Source organism: Sorex araneus, chromosome 5 (genome assembly GCF_027595985.1).
Source record: "Sorex araneus isolate mSorAra2 chromosome 5, mSorAra2.pri, whole genome shotgun sequence".
NCBI classification, from domain to species: Eukaryota; Metazoa; Chordata; class Mammalia; order Eulipotyphla; family Soricidae; genus Sorex; species Sorex araneus.
In genome coordinates, this window is record NC_073306.1 from 44,147,743 (window position 1) to 44,172,046 (window position 24,304).

Sequence of the window (24,304 nt, forward strand, 5' to 3'; positions counted from 1 at the left end):
AGAATAATTTAATTTCAATGTACAATATTTGGATGAAGAAAAGAATAACAAGGTATGAATTGAAAATCTACATGTTGGAATGAGAAGACTCATTTCTATAAATATTTAATTTTTTAATATTTATAACCTATACATTCATTGAAACCTTAATATAATCCCCACAGAATTTCTCAGGGAATGGCAGCAAAAAATAAAAAGATATTACAGTTCTTATAGAAGAATGTAGTATATAACTATATAGACTGTGTCTGTAACTATAACCACGTACTGCCAGGGATCAACCCGGGTCGTCTGTATAGCCCTGCTCCACCTCTCCAGCCTATATTTGCCTTTTAAATCTATCGTTGTGTTTTTGTGATCTATCCGTGTTAATATTTTGATCCTTCCATTGATCTTCCCCCGTCATTCTAGCTGCAGTGCGGTATTTCCATCGACCCCGAAGCTTCTGCGAGTCGCGCACCGCCCAGGTTTAATGCGAGGCTCTTCCCCACGCCGCCGCCCCGCCGAGGCCGGCAAATCCCTAGCTCTGCTCTGAAAGTGTTTCAGCCTCATTTGCTCTAAATGTCAGCTGGTTCCCAGGGTTAATAGAGGGTGCAGAGGCCGCGGAGACGGCTGGGGGAACGCACGAGTGCCCTATGCTTGGGATACCCGGGCTCCCGCCCCTCGGTGCTCCCTGAGCACTGCCAGCAGCGACCCCCAGCACTGTGCGGGGAAAGCCCCCTAGCATGGCCACAAGGGGGCCCCTAGCAAAGCAAAACGAGACAAAACAGATTGCTGCCTCGGGCTGGGAACTGAAGCATGTCTTACGTTTCATCTTTTTCCCCTTTGGGCCACACCCGGCAGTGCTCAGGGATTACTCCTGGCTCCGTGCTCAGGAGTCACTCGTGGCGATGCACGGGGGACCATGTGGGGCGCCGCGGATGGAACCTGGGAGGGCTCTTTCAAGGCAAGCGCCCTACCCGCCGTACTAGCGCCCCGGCCCCATTGGGTTTCACTTTTCTATTGGGCTTAGGTGTGCATTTTTGTCTGTCTTAATGATATGTTTATATGTGAGATAAAAATAAGATCATTAATAATGAGGCACGCCTTCTCCATCACTCTAGGATGGAGTTTCAACATTCAGGCAGGTATCCAAATCCCTTTGTTGCCTTGGGACCCTTCCCCACAGGCACTCACTTCAGGGCGGGGGTTGGGGGGGCAAGGTACTGACACCTCCTCCGGGAAGCCCTCAGGAAGAAGCGACGTGAGCGCATGCGCTCTGCCCTGGCCTGGACGCAAGCACGAAGCACGTCAGGTCCCGCCCTGCCCTGCGTAGCTTCATCACCCTTCGTCCGCCCCTGTTTTCTGCCCCCATCTCCGCCCCCACGTGCTCCAGGCCTCATCTCCAGGGTGAGGGTGTGTGTGGGCGGGCAGCTGGTGGGGTGCGGGCTGGGTTCCTCTGGCCAGCCGAGAGCCCTGCTAGCAGAGGAGTGTGAGGTGGGGGTCCAAGGGAGGGGGGGCGTGGGGACCCCATTATTGCCTGCTGGGTGGACACGGGAAGAAAATCCTGGTTCTAAGCCCTGACCTTGGCGGTCCCCTAAAGACTCTGGGCAGGAAACGGGGAGGAAAACCCAGTTCCTGCACCCCTGAGGCCCCGAGGGTCTCTGCAGCAGCTGCGGGTGGAGGGGGCACATTCCCAGCCCCAGTGCAGCAGCCCCCACCCCTGCACCCAGCAGCCTCGGCCTCAGGGGCTGGCAGGGCCTGGGGTCGTGCCCTGAGGGAGGCTCTCCCCAGTTCCCAGTGGCTGGGAGAGGGTCCCCGGGGTCCTGGGAGTGACTCGAGCTCTGTCTCCCCTCAGGCCATGTCTCGAGAGGCAGCTGCAGAGGCCTCGGGCACAGTGGACACCGTTCTCAGCCCCTCATACTACTCTTTGTCTAGCGTGGAGGTGGAGGGCCAAGGCAGCCTCCTGTCCTGGCTGGTCCCGGAGCTGCCAGGGGCTGGCTGGGAGACTGGAGTCTGCGCAGGAGAGGCCCACCCGGGGGCCTGCCCCCAGCCTGCGGGTGCTGCTGCCCTCAGCCCAGACACCGAGGCCCACTTGGCGCAAGCCCCAGGGCTGGGCCAGGAGCGGCAGCCCAGCCCCAAAGCCACCCCCGTCGTGCCCGTCTCTGCTCAGGGGCGGACTCGGTCCAGCAGGAGGCTCCAGAATTCTCTGCCCCGTGTCTTAGCCAGAGGCCGGCCCAGCACCCAGTGCATTGTTTGCCGAGATCTCCCACAGGGAGCCCGGGAGCTCCCCAAAGCTGTGGACCCCAGGCCTGGAGACGTGGGGGAAGGTGGGAGGGGTGCTGCAGGGTGGAATGGGATGAGTCCCTCCTTCAGCAAAAAGGGGTCCCCCAGAAGGTCCCCATCGCACTCACCGGGCCCGGCCCCTGTCAGGGCACAGAAGGAAAGAGGGAGACATGAGTGCTCAGGACAGGGCAAGGAGGCGGCTGGTGGCTTCTTGTGGCTTGGTGGGGACACCACCCCCAGTGAGTCCTTGGGAAGGCCCCGTGGGCCTCCCTCTCCCGGGAGCACTGGGTCTGGGCCTGGAGGTTTGGGTGGCAGTTGGATGGAGTGGGTCTTGGGGACTGCTGAGGTGGAGGGTTTCGCCCCCAGAGGGGATGGGGCCCGAACAGACAGCCCCTATGACGCTGCTGGGTCCCTGCGGTCAGTTGGAGGCGAGCCCCCAGGAGAGGCTACCCAAGGGCCTCCTCAGAGCCCTGACCCGTGCCTGGATGGGCCCAGAAAGGCTTGCACGGAGCAGCGAGGATCTGGGCACGGGGTCCCAGCAGATGCTGATGAAGGCTGTGTCACCCCACTGTCCCCAGGGGAGCAGGAAGAGCAGGCTCAGGCCGTGTGCAGGGGCAGGCCTGAGCAAGGCCTCGATTCTGCTCGCACCTCGGCTCACTGCCCAGAGCCTGCGACCAGCAAGGCTCCCTCAGGACCAGCCACAGGACAGAGAGCAGCCCACAGTGCCGAGACGTGGGGGAGGAGCCCAGAGCTTCATGCCCGGTACCAGGGCACAGGCAGAATCTCAGATGACGCATCCCCAGAGCATCCAGAGCATCGCAGTGCACACAGCTGCTCCCCACCGGTGAGTAGAGTCTCGGGAGGGCCGGGCTGGTCTCTGGGTGTCAAGCCTGGGGGTGGAATTTTAAAAAGCTCAGCTGGGTGGTGATGGGGGGGAGGTGGGAAGGTGGCTGGAGAAATAAAACAGCGGTTAGGGCATTTGCCTTGCACGTGACTGACCTGGGTTCAATCCCTGGTATCCATATGGTCTCCTGAGCACCTCCAGAGTAATTGCTGAGTGCAGAGCCAGGAGTAACCCCTGAGCATCGCTGGGGATGACCCAAAAATCTAAAATGGAAATAAAAAAATAAGTAAAGCTCAACTTGATGGGTTCTCAATGAATACCATCTCTCCACCCATTTTATACAGAATAAATGGAGGCCCATCAAGTCAAGAAAGGAAACGAGAGGGCTGGAGCGATAGCACAGCGGGTAGGGCGTTTGCCTTGCACGCAGCCGACCTGGGTTCGATTCCCAGCATCCCATATGGTCCCCCAAGCACCGCAAGGGGTAATTCCTGAGTGCAGAGCCAGGAGTAACCCCTGTGTGACAAAAAAAAAAAAAAGGAAAGGAAATGAGACTTTCTGGCATTTTGTGAGAAGTTATTATCTTTTAGAACTGGCATGGCCTCGTTCTGATCATGTCTCTGCCCTCTTCCTAAAGCTGAGCAATCTTATTATGTTTATCTATCTATATGTACACATATAGATATATAGATATAGTTGGCTTTGGGGTCACACCTGGTGGTGCTCACAGCTTTTCCTGGCTTAGTACTGGAGGGGGAATGGTCACTCACAGTGGTGCTCAGGGGACCCGATGGTGCCAGGGACTGAGCCCAGGGTTCCTGCATGCGTCATATGACTTCTAGCCTATTGAGCTTTCTCCCTGGCCTCACCTTGCAATATATATATTTTTAATTTTCTTGCAATATTTTTTAACTAAGTTTTCTCATTGGTAAAAGAGGAATGATAATTTCAACTTAAGGAGGATGTTTTGAAGATTAAATGAGATGACGGTGTGAAATAACACGCCTAGTACAACATAAGGCACCGGCAGATTGCTTAATTTATGTTAAATTTGCTTTTCCTCTTCGGTTTCAGTTGCCATATATTAAAGATATTTTCATTTCAGACACCGTGACTTACAATACAATGACGGGGTTTCATGTATACACAGTTCTAACGCCATACCCTCACCAGAGTGTCCGCTTCCTTCCACCATTATCCCCAGGTCCCCTCCCAACCACCTCCTGCCCATGGAAGTCCGGTTTTATAGACCATTTTTCAGGTTCTGTTGTCTGTGGCCGTTTGTTATGCTCACATTATGTTTCCCACATATGAGAGAAATGATTCTGTACTTGTCACTCTCCTGAGTTATTTCACTCAGCGTGAGATCCGTCATGTAGCAGCAAGTGGTATGATTTCTATCTTTTCTTACAGTAGAGTACTACTCCATTGTGCAGATACACCACAGTTACTTTTTAAAAAAATTTTTTTTATTCTCTTTATTGAATCACCATGTGGAAAGTTACAAAGCTTTCAGGCTTAAGTCTCAGGTATACAGTGCTCAAACACCCATCCCTTCACCAGTGCACATATTCCACCACCAGGAACCCCCGTATACCTCCCCTCCCATCCCACCCCCCACCCCGCCTGTGTAGCTGATAAATTTAACTTTTCTTTTTACTTTGATTACATTCAATATTTCAACAGAAAACTCACTATTATTGTTTGGAGTTCCCCCCCACCAAAGTCAGACCTGTTGAAAAGGAAGCATTTGATAATTTGTTTTACATTGCTGACAATGAAGAGATATGAGGTTGTGCGGTCACCATAGCAGCCGCGCGGTTTTGGATTTCTGTATTTTAGTAACTAAGTCCAAGGAATTTCTGCCAGAAATTGCATCACTGCAAGCCCGTGGTCATCATAAAATGGCGGCCGGGGCTCAGTTTACAGTCTAGAAACATTTCTGCAAGAAGCTGCTGGAGCCCAGAGTAGTTTAACTGGCCTCTGGGGTCATGATCATGCAGGAGCGGAGAGCCACCGTTACTTTTAGTTTGCTTGGTTTGGGGCCACACTCGGCCAGGCTAACGGCTTACTCCTGGAGCTGCACTCAGGGATCACTCTGAAGGAGACGGGGAACTGTGTGGGGTGCAGGGGATTAAACCCAGACTGGACACAGGCAGGATGAGCACCTTACCTGCTGTGCTCTCTCAGGCCCCAGTGTACCACGGTCTCTTTATCCAGTCACCTGTTCTTGAACACAGCTTTTGGCTATTGTGGATAGTGCTCCAGCAATTATGGAGCACAAATGCCTTTTTGAAATAGTGTTTTGGGGTCTTTGTGGGAGATGCTGAGAAGTGCAATTGCTGGGTCATTTGAAAGTATTTTCCTTGAGTTTTAACGATTGTCCTGTAAGATAGGCTTGGGGGAAGATGCAGGGTGTGCTCAAGTGTTAGAGAATGTGGCTAGCTTGTATGAGACGCTGTGCACGCGCACACACGTGCAAAAACACACACACACACACAATAAGCATGGGAAAACTGAGAATCCATAAAGTTAACAAACTTCTTGAAGCTTATTCAGGAGAGTCAGTGCTGGGCCATGTTTCCTATAGTTGCTGCTTTGTTCTCTTGCTTATAATAATAATACTTTCTTTTTTTTTTCTTTTTTGCTTTTTGGGTCACACACAGGGGTCACTCCTGGCTCTGCACTCAGGAACCACCCCTGGCAGTGCTCAGGGGACCATATGGGATGCTGAGACTCAAACCCGGGTCAGCTGCATGCAAGGCAAATGCCCTACCCACTGTGCTTATCACTCCAGCCCCAATAATAATACTTTTCTCAATGACCAGAGCTAACTTGTTTTTTCACCAAAGGCAGAAGATGGCATGTATTATTTCTTGCAGTGTGGAATTTTTTGGTATTGTATTATGTGCTGGGTGCTTTTGTCAGGTTGTTCACGTATAGTCTAGCGAGGTAAGGTAGGAGGCTCATGGCCACGGAGCAGATGCAGGTCTGAGTCAGGATAGAAATCAGGTGGCTTGTCTTCATTGCACTGCCTGCTGGGGTATCTTCCTTCCAGCATCACTGCCAGCATCGCCTCTACCCTGCTCACTGTGTGCTGTGGAGTGTCCCGACTGTCTCTGCTGCAGTCTTCTCACAGCCTGCCCGGTTGATGCTTTTCATGTATACCCATTTCACTGATGTGGACACTGAGACTCTGAGAGGAAACGTGACCAAACAGCTCCAGAGGAGACAACCAATCACTTGGACTACGGTTTGCACCAATGTGCAGTCTTTGGTTTGGTTTGTCGCTATCTGGTACTATATTTATATTTGGTGCTATTATGTTGTCTTTGTAAACATCACTCAAAAATTATTTTTTACTTAATTTTTTTTGTTCATACTAGAAAATAATTTTTTAATCCCCATAAAGTCAATATTCAGGGGCCAGAGGTTAGGACATTTGCTTTGCACGTGGCCAACCCGGGTTCAATCCCTGGCATCCTTTATGGTCCCTCCTGAGCACCACCAGGAGTTAATTCCTAAGTGCAGAGCCAGGAGTAATCCCTGAGCATCACCAGCAGTGGCCCAAAAAGAAAAACAAAAAATGCAGAGCTATCTCTTGCTGACATTTTGAAATATGTCCTTTCTTTCCTCAATTTTGATGAATATTTATATTTTTCCCCAACTAGAAATGGGATCATGTGTGCTGAATTTTATAATGTAACTATTTTTTGGTTTGTTTTTGGGCCACGCCTAGCAGTGTTCCAAACTTAATCCTAACTCTGCACTCAGGAATTATTCTTGGCAGTGCTTAGGGCACTATACATGGTGTTCTCAGGAGACCATATGTGGTGACCCTATTTTAGGGCTAGCATTAGGCCAAACAGGATTGGCTACGCACTAGGCAAGCACCTTAACCCCTGTGCTATCTCTCTAGATACCAAATTCACAACTTAGCTTTCTTGGTATCTGAAAACATTTTCGGACTGGAGAGACAGCAAAGCACTGCTGTCTTGCAAGCAGCTGACCCTGGTTCTATCTCTGGCACTAAATGCTCCCCTGAGACTGGGAGCGATCCCTGAGCACAGCGCCAGGAATAGCCACAGGCATCACTACCCAGTGTGGCCCAAAATCACGCTTCCCCTCTTCCCCGCCTCCAGTAATTAAAGAATTCCCAGTTGGCTCGATAGCAGGGAGTGAGGAAGCCCCTTTTAATGCCTCCTGCCTGCGGCCCTGGTAATCCGCAGAGACAGTGTCCTGAGCCCCTCCTGTGAGCCTCTAATAGTGAACAGCTTATACATGAGGCTTTTTATGTCCGAATAATCTCCAACAGCTCTCCACTGTTCCGGGATGGGAGCTTAGTTTATTTTTACACCTCATTGTTCTGGGGTTTGCACTAGTTTGTTATTATTTTTTTTAAGCACTGTAGCATCTGAAGACATTTATTTCCAAGGCAAGTACAGTTGTTCTTTCTGAACCCCGGTGCTCACTGACTGTGTGCAGATTTGCCCCAGCCCAGAGCACTGCCAGGAGCAGAGGTCGGGCAGGGATTCCCTTTCCTCATTTCTGACCACTGAGGTGCACAGTTAGGTCGTGGTCTGGAGGTCACCAGGTTGTCCCCCCTCTTACTGCCCCTCCGGGCCTCCCCACCTTCACAGTGGGGCACTGAGGAGCCCTGGCCTGGAGGGGTGGCGGGGAGGAACGAGTGAGTGCGGCGACTGCACCCCCGGAAGAAGACAGATTCTTGTCTATTACCTGCAGTGAGTGATTCTGGGGAGAACATCCCTGTGCATCTGGCTTCTCCCCATCTCCGATGATTTATTTGGGCCCCATGCCCAGAACTGTGATTCCAGGATGTGCTGCATATGGAGGGGCTTGTCTGAGCTCAGCGGTGGAGCTGGGTGCCGGCCCGCCTTGACGGGACGCCGAGGCCCTACTGCTCTATCCTCCTGGCCCAGCCCAGCACGCACAGCTGGCAGCCTGCGGGGGCCCAAAGGACCCGTTGTCACAGCAACCGGTGTTTGGCTGCAGGAGGTCTGAGGCTGGGCGGGGGCGGGAGGCAGAGTCCGGGACTGAGTGTGGGCGGGCAGGCGTGGGCAGGGTGTCCAGCTGGTCTGGACCTCTTGCACCTACTTCGGGGCAGTTGTCTGGCATGTCCCAGGGACCAGCTCCAAGTTTGACTCTGCTTCTGGCCACCGAAAGGGTGACTTGCGACAGGCAGGTCATGTCCCTTCTCTGAGTCTTAGTGGCTTCTTGGAAATGGGGGATCAGCAGGGAGCCGGAACTTGGGCAATCTGGTGCGAGAAGGTGGTTTGAAATGGTGACTGTAGGAGAGCGGGTGTGGGTAAGGGTAAAACTCCCTGTTCTGCTCTGTCCGGAGAGCTTGCTGTGGCTGGGGACCTTGGAGGCTGCGCCAAGGCTGGGGTGGCAGAGGGCAGGAGGACGGCTGCCCGGTGCTCCTGCAGCTCCGGGCCCATGCCGCACTGAGTGCTGACTGTACACCAGGGGCTTCCATGCCAATGTCCCATACTTAGTCTTCCAGTTGCATTAAAGTCAGTTTGGCCCAAAATCTCAGCATCCGTGCTCTGGGCCCGGCTGCCAAAGGCTTGGCTAAGAGGTGTTTTTTTTTTCTTTTTTTTGGGTCACACCCAGTGATGCTCAGGGTTTACTCCTGGCTCTGTGCTCGGGAATTACTCCTGGCGGTGCTCGGGACACCATAGGGGATGCCAGGGATTGAACCCGGATTGGCTGTGTGCAAGGCAAACGCCCTACCCTCTGTGCTATCACTCAGGCCCAAGAGGTTGGATTTTTATAGAACTTTACGGTGAAAGGAGGCAGGAGGCACTTCTGGGAAGCTCAGAGGCCAGTTAAGGGAAACATGCAAGTAGCTGGCGTTAAGGTGGCGTTAAAATGCATGTGACTCTGGAAACCCCAGCGCAGACGAGTCTTCCTAGGTGACAGCTGGGAGGGCAGGCAGAGGAAGGCCCTGTCTGGGCGCAGGAAGAAGGTATTCTATGGGGAGGAGAGCAGTTACCAAGGCCCATAAGCAGGAGAAGTCTTGGAGCACTGAGGGAGGAGTGAGGTGAGAGAGTCAGCAAGGAAAGACCAGGTGTGGTCAGAGGGCATCTGGAGGGCAGGCATCCAGTTACCCTAGCTATGTGCACTGTGGGATGTTTTTTCTGTTTCGTTTTTGCTGAGGTTTAGTGGGGAGGTGTCGAGCTCAGGGCTTACTCCTGGTTCTGTGCTCAGAGGTCACTCCCTGAACTCAGTGGAACTGTACAGGATGCTGGGGATAAACCTGGGTTGTCTGTGTGCAAGGTGAGCACCCTTGAAACCTTAAAGAACAATAATTTTGTTTGGTTTGGGGCCACACCCGGTAGTGGTCAGGGGTTACTTCTGGGTCAGTGCTCATGAATCACCCCTGGCAATGCTCGGAGGATCCTTTGAGATGCTAGGGATTGAGCCCAGGTTGGCCACATGCAAGACAAACACCCCACCCGTTGTACTATCACTCCAGCCCATTAATTCTTGCATCAGTACTACAAAGTTGATCTTGGGTTTTACCCCATTTTACTGGAGAGGAGCTGAGGCACAGAGACGAACCTTCTCAGGATCACTCAGATTCTCTGTATTGGCGGCAAGTATTTTATCTGATTATACCACTGTTTATTTCCTTTTTGGGGGCGGGGGTCGGAGGGCACTTACACTTGACTGTGCTTCGGGATCGCTTCTGGCTTCGTGTTCAGGGATCATTCCCGGTGGTGCTGGCGATGGAACCAGAGACTTCTACGTGCAAGACTAGCACCTTAACCCCCGTACTATCTCTGTGCAATCCTGATGCAGCTCTTCACTGTTTGGTTTTTGTTGTGTTATTTTGGGGAGGGGGTCCCACCACCCTGAGGGGGTGCTCAGGAGACCTGGGACTCCTCCTGGCAATCTTTGGCCAAACAGGACAGTGGTTCAGTGTAAGGACCCCCATATCACACATTAAGACCTGCTGCTCAGGCCTTAGTGTTTGATATGGGCGATTGAACCAGGGTTGGCTGCATGCAAGACGTGGGCCTTAACCCTAGTTCCGTCTCTCCAGCTTCCCTCTTTTGAATGAGCCTCCAGGCACCCCCTACATGTTCAGCTGAATCAGATGGTCCACTGCTCATGTCCAGTGGTGTGGGGACCAACAGAGCAACTGCTAAGTTTGGGGGCCACTAAGGACACATCCTTCAGTGCTCTCAGGGCCATGACCAGGTGACACTGGGATTCAAAAAGGCCGCTTCATGGTGACTGCCGGATCACCTCCCAACCTTTGGGTTTAGCTATTTGTAGGGTTTTTTTTTCTCTTACACATGGTGCTATTGTAATGACCCCCCCATACTCCCAAAGCGCAGCACACACACACACACACACACACACACACACACACACACACACACACTGGTGCTGGGAATCAAAGCCAGGGCCTTATGACAATGCTCTGTCTTTGATGGCTTTGATGCAGGCATCGCTGATCAGTGGTGGCTTTCTTTCTTTTTTTTTTTTTTGGTAACATTGGGCAAGAGTATCTCCAGGGAATGTTCCTGAGCGTGGGATTACTCGGTGGCAGATGCTCACAGCCCCACCTGCACCAGGCACTTGGCTCCCTCCGGCAGCCCACGCTTTCCAGGGGCCCCACAGCTGCTCCAACTCTTGATGGGATCCGAATTCTGATGTTGCCACAGTGGTACTTTCTCTGGGGTCTCAGCGTTGCTTTCATTTTTCTTTGAAACCCAGGAAGATCATTGCACACACTCTGGCTAGCCCGGCTCAGTCTTTTCCTCTATATCTTTTTTGGTTGTTTAAATTTTGGGTATTGATCTCGAGGAGTCCTTGTATGTTCTAGATTTAGTTCCCTTATCAGAGTCTCCCCAAATACATGATCCACAGTGAGTCATATTTTGCTTTCTTCTGTGGTATTTTTTGGTGAGCAGAAATTTATAGATATTAAACATTTTATTCTAGTATACTTAACATGTTATTGATCGTTTAAAGCAATTTTAGATATACAGTTCAGTAGCATTAAGTAATGCATATTAACACCATCATCTTCAGAATTGATTCTTCTTCCCAAATCTAAATCTTATAGCCTTTAAACAATAATAGAACTAACATTTCTTTATTAAGCAATACAGAAACAATAATTCTACAAGTCTACCCCCAGCTCCTGATGCCACTATTCTAACTTTGTCCTGATCTGCTTGATTACTGTAATGACATAAGTAGTGACATATAATAGTGACATAAGTGACATATACTTCACATAAGTAGAATTATGTACTACTTATGCTTTCATGATTGACTGCTTGGAATGACGTCTTCAAGGCTCATCCATATTATAGCATGTGTCAGAATTTCATTCTTATTCGTTTTTTTGGGCCACACCAGCTGTACTCAGGGTTTACTCCTAGTTCTGAGCTCATGGACCACTCCTGGCAGGGCACAGGGGACCATAGGCAGTGCCAAAGATTGAACACAGTCAGTCAGCTGTATGCAAGGCAATCTCTCTGGCCCAGAATTTCTTTTCTTTTTCTTTTTTCAATTTTTGGACCACACCCAGCAGTGCTCAGGAATTACTCCTGGCTCTGCACTCAGGAATTACTCCCGGTTGTGCTCAGGGGGCTGTATGGGATGCCAGGGATCGAACCCACAGTGGATAGGACAAGCTTCCTGCCCCTAGAATTTCATTCTTTTTAAACGTTGAAAAATAGCTTATGTATGCCTGCACCACATTATTTTGCTACATTCATCTGCTGATGGATTTGGGGTTTTTTTTTGCCACCATTTGTCAATTGCAAATAACGCTGCTATAAACATTAGTATAGAAATAAATATATATTTCTGATGTTAATATACCCAGAATTGGAAGTTGAGTTGAAATGAGATGAAGCTGAGAATTCTGTCCTTCCCCACTTCTGTTCCCTGCCAGCTCTATCGTACATTTTGTCTCCACATATGTAGATTGGCTTTTGATCTCCCTATACTCACCTGAATCAGATTTCTTTCCCTTTGCTAATAGCATGAATATTAATTATAACAGCTTATTAATAATTCTGATAAATGGTGAAATAAATCTCCCAACATTGCTGATTTCAAGAGGATCTATCTCTACGTTAACATTCCTTGGCCCTTCCATATAGCTATTACAAAACTCTCATCAGTTTCATACACACACAAATCTGTTGGGATTTTGACTGGAACACTGTTGAACCTAGAATTCTTTGAGGAAAATTGACATCTTTACAATATTGAATCTCTTAAATCCATAAACATAGTATATTTCTCCGTTTATTGTAATTATCTGTTTTTTTTTTCTTTTTGGGTCACACCCAGCAATGCACAGAGGTTACTCCTGGCTCTGCACTCAGGAATCACCCCTGGCGGTGCTCAGGGTACCATATGGGATGCTGGGAATCAAACCTGGGTCGGCCACGTGCAAGGCAAATGCCCTACCCGCTGTGCTATTGCTCCAGCCCCAATTATCTGTTTTTTTAATGTTTGTTATGAGAATTATATATATGTGTATATATATGTAAGCAAGAGTTGGCAAATTATGGCCCATTGATTGGTCACCTCACTGAATTTTGTACATAGATTTTTGTTGAAACGCAGGCATCTGTGTTCCAAACATTGCCTGTTAATAAAGCCCCGTCGATGGCTGACTTTATGCTACAATAACAGAATAGAGTGGATCCAGTAGAGAACATATAGCCAGTATGCCTAAAACACTTTTTATCTCTTTACAGAAAAAATTAGCCAACCCTTGGCTAATGAGAAACACTCATTACCCAACTTGAGAAACCATGCATTATCTTACTTACAGAATTTATAATAATTCCTACATATTAATAAATATTTGATATCCTAGCTTCTAACAGTCTCATAAAGATAGTTGATTGATACTTTCCCTTTCTGAAGTCTAGATCTAAGGTAAAATCCACGCATTGCAGTGGATTGGAATGCCTTTAAGTCTCTTTCACGCCAAAGGTTCTCTCTCCACATCTTGTTTCTCTTGTTTCAGAGGAAACTAGGTGATTTGTCCTGCTTCTTTCACACCCCCAGGCTGTGGCTAAACATGTTCAGTGTCTCTTGTGAACTGGTGACTGAGTATAGAACTTTTGATTAGATTCAGAATCAAAGCTTTTTGCTTCAACCACTTCATGGGTTGTAGTCTTTCTTTTGCTCTATTGACTATATGTGTGTGTGCGTGTGTGTGTGTGTGTGTGTGTGTGTGTGTGGAGGGATATATATTATTGTTTTACAACTCTAGATAAGTTTCAAGAGTGCATTTTTACACCCCAGTGAATGCACAATACTGTATCGTGCCCATCACCAGTGGCCCAGTTCCCTTCCAATGCTGCCTGGTTGATTGTCTCTAACTCTTCCCATCTGATAACCACCTTTCTGTCAGAATCTAAAGATTTTTTGATTTCGCTTTGTTCGCTTGCGTTCTTTATAAAGTGTATTCTCCACATGAGTAGACCACACAGTATTTGTCTTTATCTTTCTGACTTGTTCCACATAGCATAATCCCCTCAAGTTCTGTCCATGTTGCAAATGGCAAAATGTTCCCTTTCTTTTGTTTTTATAGCTGAGGAGTGTCCCACGGTGCGTATCTACCACACATTTAGCCATGTGCCCATCAGTGGGTGCTTAGGTTGCTCCTGTGTTCTGGTTATTGTGTATAATGCTCTGATAAACATAGGGATCTAGAGACATATATCTTACAAATTTGTGTTTACATATTCTTTGGCTGTGTAGCTAGAAGAGGAATTTATAATTTTGGTGCTATTAGAAAATGCTAACTTTTAAAAATTGCAGTTTTAATTGATGCTGACATATAAAAATGCTATTGATTTTAGAGAGACTTTTCTGAATTCTTATCAGAATTTTGCTTGCTTTTTTTATGTAGACAGTGATATCATTCACAAATAATGACAGTTTTATTGCTTCTATTTATTAATCTACCTTGCCTCCATTCATTTCCGTATTGTGTTGGTTGAGACCTTTCATGTAGTAAACAGAAAATATGATAGTAGGAATCTTTGTTCTATTCTAGATTTTAAAGAAATTCTGGTCTTGATTTTACCTTATGTAGTATGGTTGGTGTATTTTAAAATAGATGCTGTATCACTATATCACTGTCATCCCATTGCTCATCAATTTGCTCGAGCGGGCACCAGTAACATCTCCATTGTGAGACTTGTTATTGTTTTTGGCATATCAAATATACCATGGGTAGCTTGCTAGGCTCTGCCATGCGGGTGGGATACTCTTGGTAGCTTGCCAGGCTCTCCAAGAGGGGCGGAGGAATCAAACCCGGGTCAGCCACATGCAATGCAAACTCCCTAGTGCTGATTTATCAGATAAGGAAGTTCCCTTCGATTCTGTTTTTTTTTTCTGATTATTTATAGGGAGAGTGCAGTTTACATTTCCTTCATTTTACAATACTATGATTTAACATCTTGCTACTAGCTGTAATTTTTTCCCCCTCACTCGGCAGTGCTCGGAGTTTACTCATGGTTCTATACACAGGGATCACTCCTGGCAAACCCTGGAGACCATGTGGGTGCCAGGGATCAAACCCAGGTTGGAGATGTGCAAAGCGCCCTACCCACTGTACATTACTCTGGTCCCCAACGGTAAATTTGATGCATTGAATTTTAAATGTTAAGTCAGTCTTAAAGAACTGCAATAAACTCAAACTGATAGTTTATATATTAAATTTTTTGATGTTTTGTCTTATTTTGCTTTAAGATCATGCCCAGCGGTGCTCAGGCTTACTCCTGGCTTTTTTTTTTTTCCTTTTTGGGTCACACCTGGAGATGCACAGGGGTTACTCCTGGCTTTGCACTCAGGAATTACCCCTGGTGTTGCTCAGGGGACCATATGGGATGCTGGGAATTGAAACCAGGTCGGCTGTGTGCAAGGCAAATGCTCTACCCGCTGTGCTATCGCTCCAGCCACCCTTACTCCTGGATTTAAACTCAGAGGTTATTCCTTGCAAACTCAGGCGACTTTAAGGGGTGCCGGGGACCAAACCTGACTTGGTCACATGCAAGGCAAGCATCCTGCTGACAGTACAGTCACTCCCTCCCCCAGTGTATATCTTTTTTTATATCTTCCAAATTCATTTTGATAGTATTTGGCTTAGATATTTTATGTTTCAGTTGAAGTTAGCTCACTAGAAGTGATTTATTTCCTACAATCCCAGTGAGGATCGGTATCAGGTTTATCTGGTCTCATGGGGTGAATTGCAGAATGTCTTTTCTATTTGCTACAGTCATTTTTATGAAGATGGGAATTGTTTGTTATTTAAATATTTCAGTAGAATTTCTGGTTTTTTTTAAAAAAGTCTGGGCTGGTCTTTTCTCTGGAATCTGTTTCTTTTCTTTTTTTATTTTTATTTTTCTTTTTGGGTCACACCCAGCGATGCTCAGGGGGTTACTCCTGGCTTTACACTCAGGAATTACTCCTGGCAGTGCTTGGGGGACCATATGGGATGCCGGGGATCGAACCCGGGTCGGCCGTGTGCAAGGCAAATGCCCTACCCGCTGTGCTATCGCTCCGGCCCCTGGAACCTGTTTCTTTCCTGACTGCTTCCATTTGCTTCTGTGCTGCGGATTTTTCAGTTTTAACTTTTTGCTTGAGGGTCAGGATGTGGCTAAGCAATAGAACACATGGTATGCATGCATGGTCCTGTCTCGCCCCCCTCCCCAAAGACGGTCACTGTCACTGTCATCCCATTGCTCATTGATTTGCCCGACGGGCACGAGTAACGTCTCCATTGTGAGACTTATTGTTACTGTTTTTGGCATATCAAATACACCATGGGTAGCTTGTCAGGCTCTGCCTTGTGGGCAAGATCCCCTCGGTAGCTTGCCGGGCTCTCCGAGAGGGGTGGAGGAATCGAACCTGGGTCGGCTGCATGGAAGGCGAACACCCTACCCGCTGCGCTATCACTCCAGCCCAAACACACATATAGTTTTTAAATAATTTTTGCCTTGAGTCAGTTTGGGCAAGATATATATATATATATATATATATATATATATATTTTTTTTTTTTGCTTTGTCACACCCAGCGATGCTCAGGGGTTACTCCTGGCTTTGCACTCAGGAATTACTCCTGGCAGTGCTTGGGGGACCATATGGGATGCCGGGGATCGAACCCGGGTCGGCCGCGTGCAAGGCAAACGCCCTACCCGCTGTGCTATCGCTCCGGCCCCAAGGCAAGATATATTTTTAAACACATGCATCTATTGTATTTGGGTTTTCAAATGTATTGGCCTGCTGGTGTGAAGTATTTCACCGTAGCCTCTTTTGGTGTCTGTTCACTCATGATTATTCATTCATTCAAGAGTGTCTAGTTGTACGTTCTCTCTTTTCCACATCTTAACACCGAAGTTTCTGGGGTTTTGTGTCTTCAAAGAAGCAAATTTTGTCTTTGTTGATCCTCTCCAGTGTGTGGTTTGTTTTCAGTATCATCTTCCTTTCAATTTATTCTCTTTATAGTTTAAGAATGAGGCTCTTTCATTCATTTTCAGTCTTTTTCCCACTTTCTAATAAAGCCATTTGATGCTATAAAGAGATACATAACATGTATAACATGAGCTGCATCTCAGACTTTAATATACAGTCTATCATTCAGTTCTCAAGGTTTCATAATTTTTATTAGTTTTTCCTTGACCTATATGTCATTTAAAACTGTAACTTAAAATTTCCAGTTTCATACTGTTTTGTTACCATTTTTCTGTTACTGTTGCTAACTGGATCATAGAGAATTACTGAACTAATGTGAGAATGTGATATTTATCTCAGCTGATGTGGTATCCAATAGGCCCTGGTGCTATTTTTGGGCTGTTTGGTGGGCTCAGGAGACTATATGTGATGCTGGGAATCAAACCAAGGTCAGCTGTATGCCAGGCAAGCACTTTATCCCTGTCCTATCTCTCCAGCCCCATTTGTGCTGTTGAACACTTGACATTTGGCTAGTCCAAACCTAGATGTCCAAATAAATAGACATTGGATTTAAAAGATTTAGGTCAAAAAGAAATGTTCAGGGCTGGAGAGAGGGTATGGCAGTTGGGGGAGGGGCAGTAAGGTGCTTGCCTTACATGTGGCTATCCTTGGTTTAATCCCAGCACCTCATATGGAGTGAAATTTGAGCACAAAGCCAGGAATAAGGCCTGAGCACCACCAACTCTGCCCCCCCAAAAAGGGGTGTCAGAGGAAAAAGGGGTGTCAGAGCTATAGTTTAGCTGCCTTGCATGCAGCCCACCCAGGTTTGATCCCAGCATTCCATATGGTCCCCTGAGCACTGCTAGGAGTAATTCCTGAGTACAGAGCTATTCTTAGACAGGTGTGGCCCAAAAGCAAAAAAAAAAAAAAAGAGAGAGAGAAACAAATTTAATCTTACATATATATGTGTCCAGCACAGCAAGTAGGGCGTTTGCCTTGCACGTGGCTGACCTGGATTCAATTTCTCCGTCCCTCTCAGAGAGCCCAGCAAGCTACCGAGAGTATCCTGCCTGAGTGGCAGAGCCCGGCAAGCTACCTGAGGCATATTCAATATGCCAAAAACAGTAACAAGTCTCATAGTAACAAGTCTCACAATGGAGACATTACTGGTGCCCACTCGAGCAAATTGATGAACAATGGGACGACAGTGCTATACAGTGCTTTGTGTGTGTGTGTGTGTGTGTGTGTGTGTGTGTGTTGTTGGGGGGTGGTCACACCTGGAAATGGTCAGGGATTACTCCTAGCTCTGTACTCAGTAATTACTCCTGGCGATGCTTGGGGCACCATATGGGATGCCAGGGATTGAACCCAGGTCCACTGCCTGTAAGGCAAACGCCCCACCCACTGTACTATCACTCTGGCCCCGTACTAATATTGTTTATATAGGATACATGTTGAAATGGTAATATTTGGGATAAACTGAGCTAAATAAAGTATATAATTTTCACTTTTAAAAATATGGATGTTAGGGGCCGGAGTGATAGTACAGCGGGTAGGGCATTTGCCTTGCATGCGGCCAACCCAGGTTCAATCCCTGGCAACCCATATAGTTCCCCCAAGTACCGCCAGGAGTAATTCCTGAGTGCAGAGCCAGGAGTAACCCCTGAGCATCGCTGGGTGTGACCCAAAAAGCAAAAATAAATAAATAAAATAAAATAAAATAAAAATATGGATGTTATATACTTGAAAAACACCTCTGTATATTTTTTTAAATATTACATTGTTTTGCCTTTCCTTCACTGTTGTTGCAAGGAAGGGGCGTGACCCGCACATACTCCGACTGTGGTGCTTAAGGGAGGCACAGCACAGATGCGCCCTTATTATGCTTGTACACATGCTTGCTGGGGCGGGGGGTGGGGGTCAGACTCCTTCATTGCCATGGTCACTGGGGGCTTGAGCCCTTATGTTGCAGTGGTTGCACAATCTAGCCATGCTGTGGCCAGAAATTACTGGTTGTGTCAGGGATCGCGTAAAGCAGAGTTGCCAGAATAATACTTGGTACATGCAACAGTACTGGGCATTGAACTCTGGCCTTCACACTTGCACTGTAGGCTCTTTAGCCACCGGACCATTTTCGAGCCCCCATAAAAAATTCTTACCTTTAGAGTATGGGGGTTAAGGTGCTTGCAGGTGCTGGGAATTGCACTGGGCCAGCTGGAGTGGCTGTGCAAGATGAATGCCTTACCTGCTGCATTATCTCTCTGAACCCATTCATTGAATCTTGGGTTGGTTGGTTGGTTGGTTGGTTTTTTGCTGATTTCCTTGTTTTGGGGCCACACCTGGTGGCTCACAGGGCTTAGTCTGACTCTGCACTCAGGAATCACTCTGGTCGGGCCGTGGGAACCATATGGGATATCCAGGTCAGTTATGTGCAAGGAAAGTGCCCAACCCTCTGTACTGTTGCTGTAGGCCCCCATTCATTGAATCTTTTGGGGTGGGCGGTCACACCCTCGGTGGGCAGGAGCTGCTGTACACAGTGCTGCGGGGACCATGCAGTGCGGTGGCTCAAACCTGGTTCTCCTGTATACAGAGTACTTGGTCTAGCCCTGTGAGCTGTCACTTTGCTGGACGTCAACTCCATGCACTCCTCCGGGAGCTGTTGGTGCCAGGGATGGCACCCAGGGTTCCAGCTTTTGGGGCTCTCATCTCTGCTCACATAAAATCCCCTTTATCCTTCTTATATTTACCAATAGCGAATATAAGATATATAAGATATATCAAGAATACATTCTTGAGGGGCTGGAGTAATAGCACAGCGGGTAGGGTGTTTGCCTTGCACGCGGCCGACCCGGGTTAGAGTCCCAGCATCCCATATGGTCCCCTGAGCACCGCCAGGGGTAATTCCTGAGTGCATGAGCCAGGAATGACCCCTGTGTATTGCTGGGTGTGACCCAAAAAGCAAAAAAAAAAAAATAAGAATACATTCTTGATATATCAAGAATATCATTGAATTTCTTGGTATAATTCTTGGTTTCTCTTTTTTTTTTCTGGTAGCTTTGATAATTTTTGCTTTCTATGACTGGAGCGATATAGCACAGCGGGTAGGGCATTTGCCTTGCTTGTGGCCGACCCAGGTTCAATTCCTCTGTCCCTCTCGGACAGCCCAGCAAGCTACAGAGAGTATCCCGCCTACACGGCAGAGCCTGGCAGGCTACCCCTGGCATATTCGGTATATCAAAAACAGTAACAACAAGTTTCATAATGGAGATGTTACTGGTGCCCACTCAAGCAAATCGATGGACAATGGAATGACAGTGCTACAGTGCAGTACATTCTTTAAAATTATGTTTTCAGATGCTTACAGATTTTGAGTGGTTACAGCTTCTTGGTCGAACTGCTTATCATTAGGTCTTTGTCTCTGTCTTTCACCTTAAAATTTGTTATTACCCTGTGAAGGTTTGTTGCCATTGATATTTACCTTTCCGCATTTTGCTCATTTTTTTCTCCCTCTTAACCTTTTAGCATTCTTATATTCCAGAAATGAGTCTTTTAGTACCTGAGAATTGGATTTACTTTTTTCAAAGGTTAGGTAATTTTTGTGTTTACCTGAATCTTAGTCCATTTACATTTGTTGTAGTTCTATTTATTGATTTATTAGAATCTGTTCCTGCTGTCTTGTTTTTCCCTTTGCATGGATCTTGTATTTCTTCTAACTTTTGCCCTTTTTGTTGCTTTTTTCTACATGGATTATTTTCTTCTTGTTACTCTTTATCCTTCTAGTATTTGGAAGGGTTCTATGCAGTATTTATATATTTGGGGTTTTTTGAGGGGGGGGCACAAGGCTGGCTTTGTGCTCAGAGTGCTTCTGACTGCTCGGGAATAACTCCTGGCAGGCTGCAGGGAACATAGACGATGCCGAGGATGGACCGTCATTGGCTGCACCAAGGCAAGCACCCTCCCACCTGTGCTATTGCTCTGGCCTGCCCTGTTTATATTCTTTTTGTAACTATTTTAGAAATTTTAGCTTACCAAAGTAATGAGTAGAACTGCTTTGGTCTCTTTCCATATTCATTTTAGGATCTTGGAATGCTTTAATTCCAAGCAATAACCCTCCCAATTTGTGTGCTATTATTACCCAGTAAATTGGTCCTGTCTTTTTTTTTTTTTTTTGAAATTGCAATTTTTTGCAATTGTCTTACTTTTTAAATCCCACAAATTATCCACTACTACTTAGTTTAATACAATTAGAAATGTTTTAGATTTACAGCATAATTATGATTTTCTTTGCTCAGAATTCCTCCTTGCTTCTCAGCTTTTCTATCTGGGATAATTTTCCCTTTCCTTTTGTCTGTTTATCCTTAGCATTTTGTTTATTGAGAAAAATAAATTATTAGGAAAACACTGTCTTGGTGTTTTTTTCCAACAACTAAAAATATATATATATTTGTTGGGGGTCATATCAGACCTTACTTGGGGATCACTCCTTGGCGGGGCTTGGGGGACCCTGTGTGGTGTCAGGGATGTTGAAACCCAGGTCAGATGTGTGCAAGGCAAGCACCCTACCCACTGTACTATTGCTCCAGCCTCTAAATTAAATTTTTTTTTCATTTAAAAAAAGAAAATTTTAATTCTAGTTGATAGTTGTTTTCTTTAAGCATAATGAGAATGTTCCTTTTTAATTAACTAACTTTTAAATTTAGCCTATGTGCTGCCAGGTTAATTGCTTACCCTCTCTGTGCCTCGTTTCCTCTTCTGGAAGGTGGGCAGTCGTGGTCTGAGGACCAGAGGCTCACAGTGAGGATGAAAAGGACCCAAATGTGAACGTCCAGAGCAGTGATTGCCCATTTCCGGTGCTCGCTGTTGCTTTTCCCCGTTGATGCTTTCGAGATGTCCTTAATGACGCGTTCCACCTGGATTCAGCTAGGTGGGGATTCATCCCCTTGGAAATTCCCCAGCATTCTGCACCACTGGGGTGCTGCCTCCTCGCAGTCCAGGGACATGCTTTTAGCCACAGATCTTCAAATGCTGCCATTACCCCCCCTCTCTCCCCCTCTCCCCACCCCGCTGCTGTCCCTGCTCCTGGCAGTTAACTACCCCTTCTCATTCTCTCCTTCGTGCCTCTGGCATGTTTGACACTCTGGATTGTGAAGATTCGAGATGGTATCTTTTTTTTTTTAAATTTTTATTAAATCACCATGTGGAAAGTTACAAAGTTCTCAGGTTTATATGTCAGTTATACAATATTCAAACACCCATCCCTTCACCAGTGCCCATATTCCACCACCAGAAACCCCAGTATACCCCCCGCCCCCACCCCCTACCCCCTACTGTATAACTAATGAATTTCACTTCATTTTTTCTTTACCTTGATTACATTCCATAATTCAACACAAAACTCACTATAGTTGACATAACTCTCTCTCTCTCTCTCTCTTTTTTTTTCTCTTTTTCCTTTTCCCCTTTTTTTTTTTTTCTTTTTCCCCCTCATCCCCCTTCCTGCGCCTCATAGTATGGTGTACGCCACGCCACGTCGGCCAGCGTGGGGCTTTTGCTTAGTTCACAGTCCAGAGGTGGCTGCTACATTAAAAACCTTCAATATTTTCAACAAAAACTTACTGTTATTATTTGGAGTTTCCCCCCCAAGTCAGACCTGTTCAAATGGAACCAATTCACATTGCTGAACAATTATAAATGTTAAGTCGCGCGGACACGGTAGCGTCCGCGCGGTTTTGGATTTCTGTATAAAGTCCAGGGAGAATTCTGCCAGAAATTACATAGCCCAGCTCACAGTCCCAGTGCATTGCTGTAAGAAGTCTCTGAATTCAAAGTCTTTAGGCGCAGAGGGTCCGATTCGCGCTCAGCGGCTCCAGGTTTATCTGGGCCGAGGGCGTGCCGGTTACGCCCCCTTCCCATGAGTTCCTGGGAGCCCCCAAAGTAAAATCCGAATACCTGTGGGTCTGGAATCAGAAGATGGCGCCTGCCACATGGTGCCGCCAGCCCGCCGCTTTCCATGCAGGAAGACAGGGTGGGGGGGAAAAAAATCCACCCCCAGCAGCACCGAGTTGTAGCCCAGTTTGGTGTCCCAATGCATTGCTCTCCGGTGCTGCGCTGGATGCCCGAATGTGTTACATCTTTGGAGTCAAAGTCTTTAAGCGCCGCAGAGGGTCCGATTCGCGCTCAGCGGCTCCGGGTTTATCTGGGCCGAGGGCGTCGAGATGGTATCTTTTAAACTCTCCCCCAGTTCAGTCACACATTTCAGCTGTGTCTAGTATGTTATTAAACCTCGCATTTGGTTAATATTACTACTACTACTAAAACTATCGTTACTATCGTTATTCTTATTTTCTTTATAGAGGCTGGATTTGGTTCCCAGCCCATCGGCTTAGTCGTGTTTGGGTGGGGAAGGGGCCTTCACTTATATTTTTTGACTCCTTCCTTTATTTCTTTAAACATATCACACACGCCTACTTTGTATTCTGGGCTGATAAATCCGGTATCAAAGTCTTTGCTAATCTGATTCTGCTGCAAGTTGTCTTAAAACCTCACAGCTCTGGAGTATACACCCCGGAGGGAGGGCCCTGCCCCGGGGTTCTTAACTGGAAAAGATTATTCCTGCTTGGGGGTGGAGGCGTTTGAGCCAGACCTGGATGTGTTCAGGGCTTTAGAGTCCTGGCTCTGTGCTCTGGAGTCACTCATGGCAGTGCTCAGGGGATCATAGATGCTTCCGGGGATCGAGCCAGGGTCAGCCACATGTAAGGCCATCGACTTAACCCTGGTGTTGCTGTCCCTCCGGCCCCCATAGAAGGCTGCTCTTAATATGTTTCCCACTTCACAGATGTTCCCTGTTTTCTTCCCTGACTTCTCAATGGACTTTTCTGAAAGACTCAATCATTCCCATGGTTTCAAAAAGGAACAAGTGAACAGTTTCCTTCCTGGCTCCTTGTTCCTTCCTCTGGCTGTTAGTGATTGTGGCTCCTTCTGGAGACTCGGCAAAGAGCAAGTTTTTAATTCCTCTCGTTTTTTTAAGACAAATGGTAGCACACTGCACACATTGTTCTAAACTTTTTTTTTAATTAAAAAAATGTTTCTGAGCATAAAGGAAATGCATTCATGTTTTGAATAATGTAAATACCATATGTCTACGAGTGGAAAGTCCCCTTGGAGTTCCATCCCCCAGAGATAACCTCCATCGTGCTCGGCGCAAATCCATATTTACATAAATGGGCTTACGCAACGCTGACTGTCCCACCGCCTGTTTCTGCTGTTACGCCAAATGTGCCTTGACAGCTTCCATGAATCTTGTCAGCGAGTGCTCTCCCCACGGCCCCACTGAGAAGTGCCCAGACTTCTGCATCGGGCACAACTAGCTATCTTCCCCCACCCCCCAGAAAGAACTAGCTATCTTCACCAACTCCCCCCCCCCACTACCCACCGCCCACCACCAGATAGAACTAGCTATCTTTATTTTTTTGGCTTTTTTTGGGGGGGGTCACACCCGGCGACGCACAGTGGTTATTCCTGGCTCTGCACTCAGGAATTACTCCTGGTGGTGCTCAGGGGACCATATGGGATGCTTGGAATTGAACCCGGGTCGGCTGCATGCAAGGCAAATGCCCTACCCACTGTGCTATCGCTCCAGCCCCCAGAACTAGCTATCTTTAACCCCTCCCCCCTCACAGAACTATCTACACTCCCCCCCCAGATAGAACTAGCTATCTACCCC

The 24,304-nt window shown here is 47.3% G+C and overlaps 1 protein-coding gene across 1 annotated transcript in view; it reads left to right on the forward strand.

Annotated features, from left to right (window-relative positions):
- LOC129404955 (SPOC domain-containing protein 1-like) overlaps positions 1 to 24,304 on the forward strand; it is a 25,861-nt gene continuing 1,557 nt past the window's right edge. Inside the window, exon 1 of the mRNA XM_055139868.1 lies at positions 1 to 3,109. Coding sequence (XP_054995843.1) covers positions 1,841 to 3,109 — 1,269 coding nt within the window. The 5' untranslated portion in view covers positions 1 to 1,840. The remainder of the gene's footprint in view (positions 3,110 to 24,304) is intronic.